Genomic DNA, 14,873 nt, shown 5'->3' on the forward strand with positions numbered 1-14,873 from the left:
AAACACCTCCTACAGACCCTGGCTGAACAAGAAAGGCAGTGTTGTTGGTGGAAGGGTCTGAGGAGGTAGCAGCCAGTCATTCATGACACTGTGGAACAACCGATGCAGCAAACGTGGCGCCCTGGGAACTAGGTGTCTGAGGAGAGTTCATGGTCGGAGGGGGACTTGTGAACTGTTGGGAAGTACCTGTACTGGTAGAGATGGCACCACCGGGTACTTGTGGAATGAAGGCTGCATTTGCCTCCTGCCTCCGATACACTAATTGACCTGACTGAGGGTTACGTGGCTTGTCCTTGTATTGCTGCTGCTGCTGCTTGGGGAACTGCTGCTGGTTGGGGTGCTTGTTGTACCGCTTCCAAGCAGGCTGCTGTATATTTTGCCCCTGGTCCTTCTGTGGTTTTGGACCTTGGCCATTACTCTGAGAACGTCCTTGGTGCTGGGATTCAGTCTGAGACGGCTTCCCAGACTTAGCAGTATCTTTTCTGCTCCAGGTGTTTTGCTTACGAGCTTGATACCCGTATGCAGTAAAGAATGCGTCAGCCTTTTCTGCCATTTGGCTGGCATCTTTCACCTGGCAGATCTTAAGTTGTGCTATGAGCTCAGCAGGCCACGACCTCTCTAGCTGTGTACGCAGCATAAGGTCAATTATCCCCTCATGCGTGGAAGGAGTTTCATCTTTCTCCATCCACTCATTTAAGTAAGCTGTGAGACGATCAAGGAACTGAACAGCTGTCTCCTTGTCTTGGAGACGAGCTCGCATGAACTGAACTTTGGCGTCGTCTACTGTGAGACCATACGCCTTAATGAGTGCAGCTTTCATCATCTCATATGTGAGATTGTCTCCACGAATTCTGTGGAGAATATCGAGGGCAGGGCCCTCAAATAGGCTAAGAAACTGAAGCCGCTTAGCTGCCTCATCCAGTTGATATAAGTCTGCCATGTCCTCAAAACGAGCTATGTACGGCTCGATTCGCTCGCTTTCCTTGTATGAAGGAAGCTTGATGCGTGGGGTCGCCAGGACATGTGCAGGGAGAACGCTCGTGGAGCTTGGACCAACTGCACCAGACGTGTCTGAAGCCAAGGAATCTCGCTTGAGCTTCAGCACTTCAAGTTCATGTTCTCGTTCTCTGTCTCGTTGTTCACGCTCGTATTCGCGCTGTTCTTGCTCGTATTCGCGCTGTTCACGCTCGTAATCGCGCTCTTTCTCACGCTGCTCTTGTTCATATGCACGCTCTCTTTCACGTTGTTCGCGCTGTTCTCGCTCGTATTCGCGCTGAATCTTACACTCTTCACGGGCATCATTCTCGCACTGCTGCTCCTGATTATGCCGTGAGAGTATATACTCTTTCATTTCGGTTGGGTCCGAAAGACCCATTTCTTTGGCTTCCTGTAAAAATACAGTAGTAGCCATGGCTCTAATTTATTAAGCAAACCGAAATTGAGTACTGACTGCTTAGCGACGAATACTAATAAACACAAGTAAAGAATACAGACACAAGCTAGTGGTGTCCAGTCTTATCCACTTAACTGGCAAAGAATAAATAAAAAATGTAAATGACTGGGAAGACTCAATAATAAACACAATGGGTACGGCGACTTCCCAGAAGCGAATAAAATCGTCTGGCGTTACCAAGAATAAACTAGAGTTAAGTACTCTATTGATTAATAAAGCAAAAATTCACTTGCTAAATCAACGGTAAACACCAGTAAACTTGTGCCTATAAACTTTAATTATAAATACCTAAATATGAATCAGTGAGCACTATCTCGTGAATAGCTTTAGAGCTAGGAGTTAATATCCTGGAATGAGGTCGCCAATTGTCACGGGGATTTTATTATTATCACGGTAGTTTTTGAAATAAATGCTTTAAATATTATTTAAATTGATAATAATATTCAATAATTCTGAAGAGCAGGGACAATGATTGTCTTGCTAAATCGTGCAACGATTCTCTAAGAACGAGAATTCAAAAACTTTCTCAACAGTACACAGCAGAGACTAATTACTCACAATTGCTGACTTACTGTACTGTTAGCCTCTGGAGAAAGTTACTTCACCCCTGACAATAAATAACTAATACTAATAATAATATCAGGCTCTTGCTGATGCTTTAACTCCTATCTGGCACAACGGATTTTAAGTTAATACAGCAAGACTGGTCTAAGTACCAGTTATGAAAGCAAACGTTTATGCAAGCTAGGAGCTGTATGGAAAATAAGCTTAATTATGGAGAAATGAAACAAGATTTTACTTTACATTGAGCTCAAGAAAAAGAACTGTTAAATTTATTAATTACAAAAAATAAATTTAACGTTACAATTCAAATCAAATTAAATGAGACGCACTCACTCACTCACACAAAAGCTAAATACTTATGCTTAGGAAAAAAACACCATAACTAAACTCTTATGACTACAAAATACAAAAAGGAAATACTAGTCAATGAATGCGGTGTATCACCCAAAGCTGGAGAACTAAAGGTGGAAGCTTGGAGAAACTGTAAGTGGAGTTTGGGTACTAGCTGACCTCTGGCACTGCTGCACAGGTCCTGTGTCCGTCACAGCAAACACTAGACTGAGTAAGTCGTGGGAACAAAAGGGGAAGCAGTAGGCCGCATTTTTATCGGTCAAGTGCAAGCAGGGGCGAACAATAAAGAAAACAATAGTATCGCTCAGTACAGCACTTAGTGACGTGCATTAAATCGGTCACTTTTGAAAACAGTGACGAATGTTTTGAAAAGTGTACCCCGAAATGGAGGGAGAAACGGTTAGCTGAGCGATACGCAGTGAGTTTTCCACTAATAGTTCGTGGCTTCTCACAAAAGGGAAATGTCGCGGATTGATTCGTGACATATATATATATATATATATATATATATATATATATATATATATATATATATAGATAGATAGATAGATAAATAGATAGACAGATATATATATATATATATATATATATATATATATATATATATATATATATATATTGATATTGATATATAGATAGATAGAAAAATAGATAGATAGATTGATAGATAGATAGATAGACAGATATAGATATATGGACTACTGATATGTCCAGCATGTACTGGCAAATTCGATGAACAATGTGTGTGCATGTACAGTACGTTCACAGGCAGAATCACTCTCGTCACAGGTAACATTGTATGCACTTTATCATGTACAGGAGCTTGACTTCCTCTACTGAATGAATGGTTTGTTAATATGTCTTTGCATTTGTTTTTTCCAAGGTACTGGACAGGGATGCCTTCTTGTGGTGGCACCGATATACAGTAACCTGTTTGCTAAACTGCCTGGTTACACAAACGGCCCTCAGCTATTTCCATGTCCCCCGAAATTAGGATAGTGGACTGTGTGAGAAGGACAACTTCAGCCTTCAGTCCACCAGGTTCACGTTATAGTGTACCTGGGGCTACGGGGACTACTACTGTTACTGCTGCAACCTCAAGATGATTATTGTTAGTATGGGAGAGTGTCCCTGTAGTGATGGAAAGTGGAGGTTATATCTGACTCCACCATCTCGAAAAGTCTCCTGAGCCACATAGGAAGGTCTGTAAGCAGTGAGAATATAAGGGAAAAATAGGTTATCGGTGTGGACGAAGTAATTGTTCTGACTCAAAAATAGATTAAAGTAAGATTTTTTTGCGAAATCTTACGGTAAGCTTTTCAGTGCGAGAAATCTGCTCTTAAGTGAATGAAATCGTCGTCAGCTGCAAGAAGTGTACAGAAAACGTCATATAACGGAAGGGTTAATAACAGTGTATAAAAACTTGTTCATTTACACAGTCATTTCTGCAAGCAATGTCAATATTTAAAAGGCAAAGATAACATACAACATAATATTAATCCCCTCACTATGATGACGTATCAGTACACTTATTCTTGGTAACTCTGGTTAATATAATGCATTTAGGAAAGACCTTTTGACATAAAATGATTAGTGAAGGTTTATTTCATCCATATGGTTCGAAAGACATCACCTAAGAAATTCGTTGAGAAAGAACAATAATGTACTTAAAAATTAGTAAAAAGTATGTTAAGGTGTAACACGTAAAATAAATTAGTAGATGGGGCAGAGAATAATGTCAAGTCCAAAGCTCCAAATGCTAATTGCTCTCACATACAGCTAGAATGACACCAAATAGTGAACAAGAAGCTGTGCCAAGTCACAGCAAACCCGTCCCCATCAGGCACTTTACAGCTGACGTGTAAACACAACAGGATACCTAGTCAAAGATGTCACCTATCAAATTTGGAGTGAATTGGCTGAAACTTGACCATTTTAAGTACATTTCAAATTTTAGGCCCGACCCTCCTGACATTGATCACTCTATTACTAACTAGGGGGTGACCCCCCTGATGTAAGAAAGCATTTTGTAGGATGCAGATTAGAAAGACGCACCTTTAGGTTTTGGTTGTATGTTATTATGACGAATGTGACAGAGTTTATGGTGAAAAATTATATATATATATATATATATATATATATATATATATATATATATATATATATATATATATATATATATATATATATATATATATATATATATATATATATATATATATATATATATATACAAGTTTTTGTGTTATTACATTTTTTGGACCTACAGGCTGAGCCATAGCCCATTTTAGTCTAAAACTTAATGAGATGATCAGAAGGTCATAGCCCATCATGCTTGTAATTTTAGTCATAATCGCACCAGTAGTTTTCGCGTCAAGTTTTTAGCTAACAGACAAACAGACTGACCGACAAACAAAAAAACAGACAAACCGAGATAAATCAATACCCGAATTTAGAAAATCGTTTGACAGGCGTCTGAAATCACTGAAATATTGCTAACATTTTGGAGAAGTGTTTTATGTTATAGCTGGATTTCGTTAATATCTCTAGGTCTAGAATGAAAACACTAAACTAATATCAGTATTAGAGATTCTCCGCAGCTGACGATAATTTAAGCACTTATTTCTATCCAACTTGCCAGTCACCATGATGGCTTATTACCGCCGCTTGACAACTGAGTCGACTGAGTGGCGTACCCTACGGCAGAACTCAGGTCCCGTATTCTCGTTGGTTGACGAGGCTTCCCTTCTCCTATACGATTTAATTTGTTTATTACACCTTACTGTCCTTTTCTGTCCTATATAAATCCTTCCAATATAGCAATACTATTCATAAATAACGTACAAATAGATATTAATCATCCATATTCAATAGTAAATCGCTAAAGGAGGTGTCAGGAAGCAGCCTTAACCGATGAGAATACGAGCCAAGGTCATTTGGCATACAGATGATGACACACAAGTCTCTTACTCACCAGTGGATGACAACAAGTTGTTTGCAGTATATTCTTGCTGTTGCCACACGATTTCATTCCCCCTGGGAGAACGCCCTAACACTGAAGGAGTTAATGAATGGTATACCACACTATCCGAATCGACAACTCTCTCATAAGCTGAGTACAGTTTTGAGATAGCCACAGTATAACAAATTCCTTACTCGGATTGAAGGGACTATTGAAGATGTTCGTTTTTTATTTCATTCCAGCTATCGCCAGACGATTTAATATTGTTTACGATGATTGAAGGTGATAAATATTCAATGTGCTGATACTCTTCTCAGTTTTCTTGTTGCTGTTATTTTTCATTGTAATTATTTCAGATAACTTCAAGACGAAACTACCAGCACAAGAAGTAAATAACCCCGGTGAGAAAGTACCTTAGTGAAGAATGTTTTCAAATAGTAGACCTTTAGGCGGGTATTTATTAAAGCTCTTAAGTCCTTAGGGTGACTTGTAAATCCTTATGAGTGCCCCTAAACACAGGAGAAATCTAAAGAGCTACAGTATTTATAAAAACACGTTAGCGCTGTGACTTCTCACATCTCGGGATCCAGTTAGGAATGGTGTGCAGTTATCACAAGGACTTAAAAGTTTCTCACAAGCGATACAGGAGGCAAGATGGCCGACCAAGAACGAATCCGAATTCGTCGCCCACGAGATTTTCGCCCTCGTAGACAATTGTGATGTGTAGAATAATGGCACACACACACACACACACACACACACACACACACACACACACACACTTAATATCCAGGTGGTCTACAATCATGAGGCAATGGTGTTAAATTCCTTGAGAATACCATGTATTTAGTTTCCAACACTCGTCATCCAAAGGCAGCAGCTAAATGGCGTCCACACACCCGATAAAGTCAGCAAAGGTATAAGTGGGTATACCTTGCGTACTCTTTTGATCTCAGGTAAACCTCAATGTTGTTTGGACAACATAATTATTACTGAACAACACAGGTTTTTCCGTCATAATTGTCTAGGTACTCTATGGCACCTGCTAATGATATATATTTCTTTAGAATCTGGTAACCATTTTTGTTACTAGTTAGAGTTTCTGATGGAAATTTTTTATGATGCCAGTGTATGGCATTGATTGTTACTGGGCACTGACTTAATACTTGAGATAAAACAGTTAGTGTCAGTGATGACGGCAAAAAAAACTTCTAGTCCGAGGTAACGCGTTCACATAATGATAACACTTCAGAGATAGCTATGATTACCCGGCTCCGACACAGGAGTCATGGATGCATGTTCTGATGCAGATGCTGAAGTAATAACTTCAGGACGCAATTGTTGGGCTACGTATGAGGAAAAATGATATATCAGCAAGAGTCCACCTTCAGCTGTTATGAAGCTACAATTACTGTGTGCCTTATGTGTGAAAAGTTTATCATAATATATCCACAGACTTACAAGTAACTGTATCTCCGTTACGGTTTAGAATTGGACTCATGTTGATATATCCTTTTCCTCAAAATCTTCCCAAGCATTTTCTGAAGTCGTTACCTAAGTTGTGAGGCACTGTAAATATGTGCTTTCATTCATACATTCATAAACAAACACTGATGCCTCTCTGTCTGCCTCTGTATTCATCTCTCTCTCTCTCTCTAGTTACAGACAATGTATTTTCACTACAGATATATTAGTAGCTTTCAAAAATAATATTACGTCACAGACGCCTTCTTTGTACCACTGCTCCAGCATGGTGACTATTATTTCTTGGCCGCCATCTCCATGTGGGTACTGTACAGTGCTGCCATCTGATAGAATTGCCAACTGTGAATAGCAATATTTCTTTTAATCAAATCCGATCAGTCTAGTCTCAGTTTTAGCAATGCTTTGTTTCATGAATACTTATTATTGGACTGCGCCGGATACATACATAAATACATACATAATGGTGATGTTCCTGTCTCTCTTTCCTCCACCACCTCTGATATTCTAAACTACCTGCTTAACGGATGTATACTCCTAAGACAGAGGCTTTTTGCACCTCTCTGACCAGTATGTTGCGGACAAAACACAATATTTTTTGCTTGTTAAGAATATCTTTTATGGAGGCTCTAAGTGTTTCCATCTGAAGGGTCATTAGGAATTCTTCCTCACATAATGCCACTCAGGGAACCGTGTGGCTAGTCACACTTGCAGTAAACGTCCGGACTGAGTAGCCTAGCTCCAAGTTCCCGTTTATATGAAGCAAAGTGGGATTGGTCAATGGCTGGATAGAAAAAAAAAAAAAAAAAAGGTTTGTGCTGCGGATATAACTAGTACAGATAAAATACAAGTGAACATCTACTTGGCATGTCGAAAAAAACAAGCAAGGGGAAGCATCAAAATAGAAGTTGAGAAGACTTCTCGCGGAAGAAGATTGTTGATGCATTTTTTTTTTTTTTTCCCCGATAGCCGAGTAACCTCTACAAAAATCTGAAAATGATGCAACCTTTCAGTGTTATAGGAACTAGAGTAATGAATGTTTCGGCGAGAGAGATGACGGATATGATAACATCAGAGTAACCGTTGTAATGACGTAGCCAATAGTGGCCAAAAGGAACTCTCAGTTCGGAGTAAAATAGAATATACAGTACAAGAACATTCATGTGAAGGGCAACCACTGCCTTTCAGAGGGATTGCACCGCAATCGCAGTTTTAGAGCCACATCTGCACCACAACTGCTCAATTTTAGCTGTCTTGGACCCTCACTTGCACCGGAACAGCAAGACATTGACTGCATCTGTACCACACACAATACATGGAACCACACCCACACCACATCCACAACAAATGGAACCACACCCGCACCACACCCACAACACATGGAACCACACCCGCACCACACCGAAAACACATGTAACCACACCCACAGCACACCCACGACACATGGAACCACACCCGCACCACACCCGCAACACATGGAACCACACCCGCAACACATGGAACCACACCCGCACCACACCCGCAACACATGGAACCACACCCGCACCACACCCGCAACACATGGAACCACACCTGCACCACACCAGCAGAACAGAATGGCACAGTTTGCTTTTCAGTCACATATCCACATACTAGACTGCTGGACTTTAAGTAATCAAGATTATGCATATACAGTATAGTTAATATCATCATACATGCTTCTGAATTAGAGTATGACATAGAAAGGACAAACTTAGAAAACGATCGCAGTGAGTTTATTGCAATATGGTTATGTAATCTTTTTTAGGCTTTCATTTAGCAATTTGACATGCTTGTGGAAGTTCGCAACCCATGCTGATATAGCTTTTCTGACTTGCATTCCTACTTCTCTTTATCCTTAGCATTTAAGTTTGAATTCATGAATAAAATATCGACACAGGATTGCTTGAGGCTTTTCGTCCTAACTGATACAACGTGTCCAGTTAGACTAAAATTTCTTTCACTAAGTGCACTGGTAGGCATCATACACAGAACATTACATGCAGTCCCAGAAAATGCCAAGAGTTGGAACCTGTGTTCTGGAGAATGGGAATGGAACACGTCTGAATATAAAATTTCTGATACACTTTTAATTCACTGACGTGTACTCAGAATCATCTGGGAAGTCATCATATTCATAAGCAGCCATGCAGATGCATTTAGGAGGGGGTAAGAAATTTGGTGCATAATGTTGCTTAATCTTCAGAGGGGCTCAGACTGTTGGGAAAGGTGATGGATTTGGCATCTCACATAGTCAAGGACAAGCTGCCTTACTGTTGATGAGAGGACTCTCATATGTTTCTATTTGGGAAACATTGTAGACCCACAGACCTTATGCGATATTTTCCTTGTCATGCTGCGATTCCCTAAATTGTAAGGTACAATGACTAAAATCTATTCCATTTCTAAATGCGAAAATTATCTAGACCATCACTTACCCTGGCGTACTGCTGTACGAACACAGTTCTACTGATTCTAACACGCAGGACAACATAAACACTCCGTACTGGAACTGTAGTTTCAGTAATAATATACTGTAAGTTACAACAAGCAGTATCGTACGAGGGTAGCCATTACTATGAGGGTAGACATTATTATTCGTGATAATTTGGCAAAATTCATACCGCCAAGCATTTAGTCATAAAATTTTGCATCACACTTCCCGTTAAAAACACACAGCTAATGCATGATGCTCTTGTAAATCACCAACAAATGAATGTGAGTTTCACCACAAACATATCAGAATCAGAGTTTGTAGTATAAAGAATAGAAATTACGAATATTTCATGGAGAATGGAATAAAGTATGGGCCAAGAAAGAGCATGACGATATAACCATTGAGATACCAGTGAAAGACTGCCATAAACCGTGGATATACTAGATGTAAAATGACATGTTAATAATACTGAAACACACAGTATTAATGTCAATGAGGAATTAAATTTTCAGACACTACTGTTATAGGTAAACACGAGTGCTCGTGGGCCCTTCGGGCCCCTCGCACTTGCTCCTGCAGAGGGCTCTCACGCTGCTATAATATATTTCAGTTATAGATGTGGGGAAAAATTTCTTCGGAGATCCTATGCCAGGCGTCGGGAGCGGCGTTTTTTGGTCAAAATGTGATCGCTCATTAAATTTAATAAACTTTTTTCAATCGTGATGGGACCAAGTTTTTTCACATCAGTGAAATTTATGGGATGTTTGTGCCAATTTTGGAGAGATTTGAAATGTGTAGTTACGGCTGCCCATAATATACACCCACACACACACACCCATCCACACCCACACCCACACCCAAACCCACACACACACACACACGCAAACACACGCACAGACACACGGCTACTACTATAGTATATTAGGCAAGTGCTCGTGGGCCCTCTGGGCCCCTCGCACTTGCTCCTACATAGGGCTTTTGCGTTTATGTGCTGTTTTAGTGTGACGTTGTCACTTGGATTTTTTGCAACTAACCAATTGATCGTGTTATTTGAAGCTTCAGAAATGGAACCCAACTTGTTTAAACGCAGTTCGGAAGTGCACACAGAGACACATTGCTACTGCTACAGTTTATTTTAGTTCTACCTCAGGGCAAAAAATTCTATGGAGATCCTATGGCGGGCTCCGGAAGCATCGTTTTTTGGTCCAAATGTGATCGCTTATAAAATATAGTAAAAGTTTTTCAATCGTGATGGAACCAAGTTTTTTTTTTTACATCAGCGTTTTTTTTTTCTAGGTTTGTGCAAATTCTGGTGCGATTTGAATGTGTAGTTTCGGCACACACACACACACACACACACACACACACACACACACACACACACACACGGCTACTATCTATCTATCTATCTATCTATTGCCAGACGCCATAATCTCGTAAGGGGTGGCACTAACCCTCCACCAACCCACTTGTTGACATGTAGGGAGCACGTATGGTTTAGTTATACGGTTACCACCCAGCGTTGTAAATGGTTTCCTGGTTTACAGGAAAGCATTTGGCTTGTCACTCAATGTAAAGCCACCCGTAAAGGAAAGAAAAGCAATAAGAAGAGACAGGAAAGATGGAAAAAATAGGAAGAGAGGAGGACAGGCACAGAAAAAGAATGGAAAAGGCTAAGGAAGAAGTAGGAGGCACTACATCAAGTAAGTGGATGATATAGTATATTAGATATGTTCATTTTGTAACCTAATTATGGGAAGCTATTCAGCAAGAGAAAACATGGTCTCTCCCTCTCAGGAAAGAATCTGAATTAACACAGGAAGTTCAGTGTGACAGTCGTAATACAAGAGAAAGCGGGCGGTAGTACCGAGGTGGATGATAAGCTGGTGGCAGGGAGAACTGGAGCTTCCGTTTCACCAGCCTTCAAGACCTCTTCCTGACCATCTCCCTTTGCTGAACATTTTCAGTGTTTTCATTAACACCGAGAGTAGGCCAGCATACTCTCCTAAACCTCTACCTCCAGCTCATTACACCACACTACATGCACTTTAGATATCACATCTTTTTCCACCCTCCATTATTTTCATGAATGGAGGACACCTGCATTCTGGTGTATAAATATTTATTTTATTTATTTTTTTTCTTTCCTCTCTTGATCTCGAAGGAAAAATAAAGTGGACCACGGCCTACGAAAAGTCTTTATCCCATTTTGTTACCCACTGAACACTAAGAATTGGTATCCGAATGTCCACAAGCGTTTATTCGTCGTATTGTGGGAGTATGTTTGGTTGATTTCCCTGTCGGTAACTTTTATGTGTACATATATTATTCTATGTGTAAAATACTGTCCGACCAAGGTGGGTTATATGCCAACACTTATTCGTTCTAAAATTCGCATCCTCGTCTCCTTCTCTCCTCCGCACCCTCGCTACCTGCACGCTTTATTTTTAATGTGCTTTCCTTGTCAGTTAAACTGAGTGCAGGAAGATGCCGGGGGTGAGATATGTTTAGCTATTGACCTAGACAGGAAGCGGAGTTACTTTACACTAAACAAAGTATTTTTAATATGCAGGAGAAAATCTACAACAGGGATGAAAAGGTATTATTGGTTGGATAGTATACTTTTTCTTCGTCTCTTTTATGGTTTACAAGATTTATACAAAATTATCTGAACTTCTAAAAACACACATAAAATAATAATATATGACACAGATGGGTTTCACGGCTGTATACCAACACAAGAAATTAAAGGCGTTACGATAGTAGCTGCAATAAAGCAGATGCTTTATACAGAATTTTTTTTTGGACTCTGATCATAACATTCATGATAGTAACTATAGACTGGATGTGAAGAAGACCAGGGGCTGATCCAGTATGGAGTAAAATGAGAGCAGGGATAAACAAAGAAAAGCAGCAACTGGCAAACTTGCTTTTCCGTATTGTTTGTTGTCTTAGCTGTCTTTTTTTTTTTTTTTTTTTTTTATGGCATCCTGAATAGAGCATTACCAGAGCTCCAAATGAGGAAGTAAAAAACTGTCGACTCCTCTACCTCCGCCACAGAAGACTTAAGTATCCAGTCTGGTTGGGATTCTTTATAAAGGCACTGCAAGTGGAGCTATGACCAAAGACCAGTAGGCTAGGAAAAACCTCACTTCCGTCAATACAACTATCCATGTCACATTGGAACCTCTGACAATATTATCATCTTCACTGCCATAGCGCCTTTTTCTTTATTCTGTCCTTGTTACAAAGAGACGGTTTCATCCCTCTAAAGACTTTCGAATGTTTGTGGATTTATGTTGACAGGTAAAAAGGTATATACATATACATATAGAGGGATATATATTGCGCATTGTTCCAGGCATTACCACGGGACTCTCATAAGCTGAAGAAATCGTCTGGAAGCAGTAGCAATGAACTGAAAACAACGTCCTCGATATGAAATGGTTGATGCTTTAGTCATCATGGCAGAGTTCTCAGTGTCACTTAGCCCAGTAAGATGCCATGACCTGGGGCAAAACAGCGGGGTTCGGCCATCATTGTACTTAACTGTCCATTACTTCACAGTGCACAGTGTTAACGTCGTATTTTATGTAAAGTATTGGCAGTCATATTACTAAAGGAGCCAACGTTTTAGTCCTTTATTTGTGTGTGTGTGTGTGGGTGGGTGGGTGGGTGTGAGTGTGGGCGTGGGTGTGTTTCGTTCTGTAATATGACACCAGTCCTCCACATCTGACTTCCTCTCCATTAGTTGACATCATTCAACAACATCTTGAAATGAATTGGAACAACATTTTCTATCCACGCCTAACACAATCCTCCTTCCAATCCTGACAACTTTCCATCAAAATCAGTCTCTTTTCCTCCATATCCTGACATCTGTCAAAACTCTGGTGTAGTTCTCCATCTTCCGACATCATCTAAAAATCATACCTCATACCGCCGCATCTTTACATCATACCCAACATCACTTTCTCTCCCCTATTGACCTTACCCACAAACTACATCTTCACCTCTATAACAATTACATATGTTTCATAAATGGCTGTCAGAAATGATAGGCTTGCTTACACCTTCGCACACAGTTTTAATGATATGGGTCATATAACTATCTCTGTTACACACACACACACACACACACACACACACACACACACACACACATTGGCCTTGTGCCAGTGTGAGGCTCTCAGTGCAGTAGCGTGGCAACAGTCGTAATGGCAGCGTCAGCAGTCACCACCACCACCACCACCACCACACCGTCACGTACACTGACAGGCAGAATCGGTCTCGTCATAGGTAACATTGTATGCACTTTATCATGTGCAGGAGTTTGACTTCCTCTGCTGAATGAATGGTTTGTTAATATGTCTTTGCATTTGTTTTTTCCAAGGTACTGGACAGGGATGCCTTCTTGTGGTGGCACCGATATACAGTAACCTGTTTGCTAAACTGCCTGGTTACACAAACGGCCCTCAGCTATTTCCATGTCCCCCGAAATTAGGATGGTAGACTGTGTGAGAAGGACAGCTGCAGCCTTCAGTCCACCACGTTCACGTTATAGTGTACCTGGGGCTACGGGGACCACTACTGTTACTGCTGCAACCTCAAGATGATTATTGTTAGTATGGGAGAGTGTCCCTGTAGTGATGGAAAGTGGAGGTTATATCTGACTCCACCATCTCGAAAAGTCTCCTAAACCACATAGGAAGGTCTGTAAGCAGTGAGAATATAAGGGAAAAATAGGTTATCGGTGTGGACGGAGTAATTGTTCTGGGTCAGTATTAGATCAAAGTAAGATTTTTTTTTGCGAAATCTTACGGAAAGCTTTTCAGTGCGAGAAATCTGTTCTTAAGTGATAGAAATCGTCCGTCAGCTGCAAGAAATATACAGAAAACGTCATATAACGGAAGAGTTAAGGTGTATAAAAACTTGTTCATTTACACAGTTATTTCTGCTAGCAATGTCAATATTTAAAAGGCACAGATAACATACAACATAATATTAATTGCTTCACTATGATGACGTATCAGTACATTGATTCTTGCTAACTCTGGATAATTTAATGCATTTAGGAAAGACCTTTTGACATGAAATGATTATTAGTGAAGGTTTATTTCATCCATATGGTTCAAAAGACATCGCCTACGAAATTTGTTTAGAAAGAACAATAATGTACTGATAAATTATTAAAAAGTAAGTTAAGGTGTAACACGTAAAATAAATTAGTATGGATGATGGGGCAGAGAATGGTGATGTCAAATCCAAAGCTACAAATGCTACTTGCTCTCACATACAGCTAGAATGACACCAAACATTGAACAAGAAGCTGTGCCAAGTCACAGCACACCTGTCTCCAGCAGGCACTTTAGAGCTGATGTATAAACACAACAGGATATCTAGTCAAAGTTGTCGCATACCAATTTTGGAGTGAATCGGGTTAAAATTGACGATTTTAAGTACATTCCAAATTTTAGGCCCGACCTACCTGAAACTGATCCCTCTATTGCTAACAGGGGAGTGACCTCCCTGATGTAAGGAAGCATGTTATAGGATGCAGTTTTGAAAGATACACCTTTAGGTTTTGGTTACATGTTGATATGACG

The 14,873-nt window shown here is 40.1% G+C and overlaps 1 protein-coding gene across 1 annotated transcript in view; it reads left to right on the forward strand.

Annotated features, from left to right (window-relative positions):
* The window catches only part of LOC145394490 (uncharacterized), a 442,434-nt gene that overhangs the window by 240,046 nt on the left and 187,515 nt on the right, over positions 1 to 14,873 (forward strand). Inside the window, exon 13 of the mRNA XM_080268339.1 lies at positions 3,126 to 3,157. Coding sequence (XP_080124465.1) covers positions 3,126 to 3,157 — 32 coding nt within the window. The remainder of the gene's footprint in view (positions 1 to 3,125; positions 3,158 to 14,873) is intronic.

This window comes from Coenobita brevimanus, chromosome 27, assembly GCF_032717465.1.
Source record: "Coenobita brevimanus isolate Jiangsu-jjx chromosome 27, ASM3271746v2, whole genome shotgun sequence".
In the NCBI taxonomy this organism is placed as follows: Eukaryota; Metazoa; Arthropoda; class Malacostraca; order Decapoda; family Coenobitidae; genus Coenobita; species Coenobita brevimanus.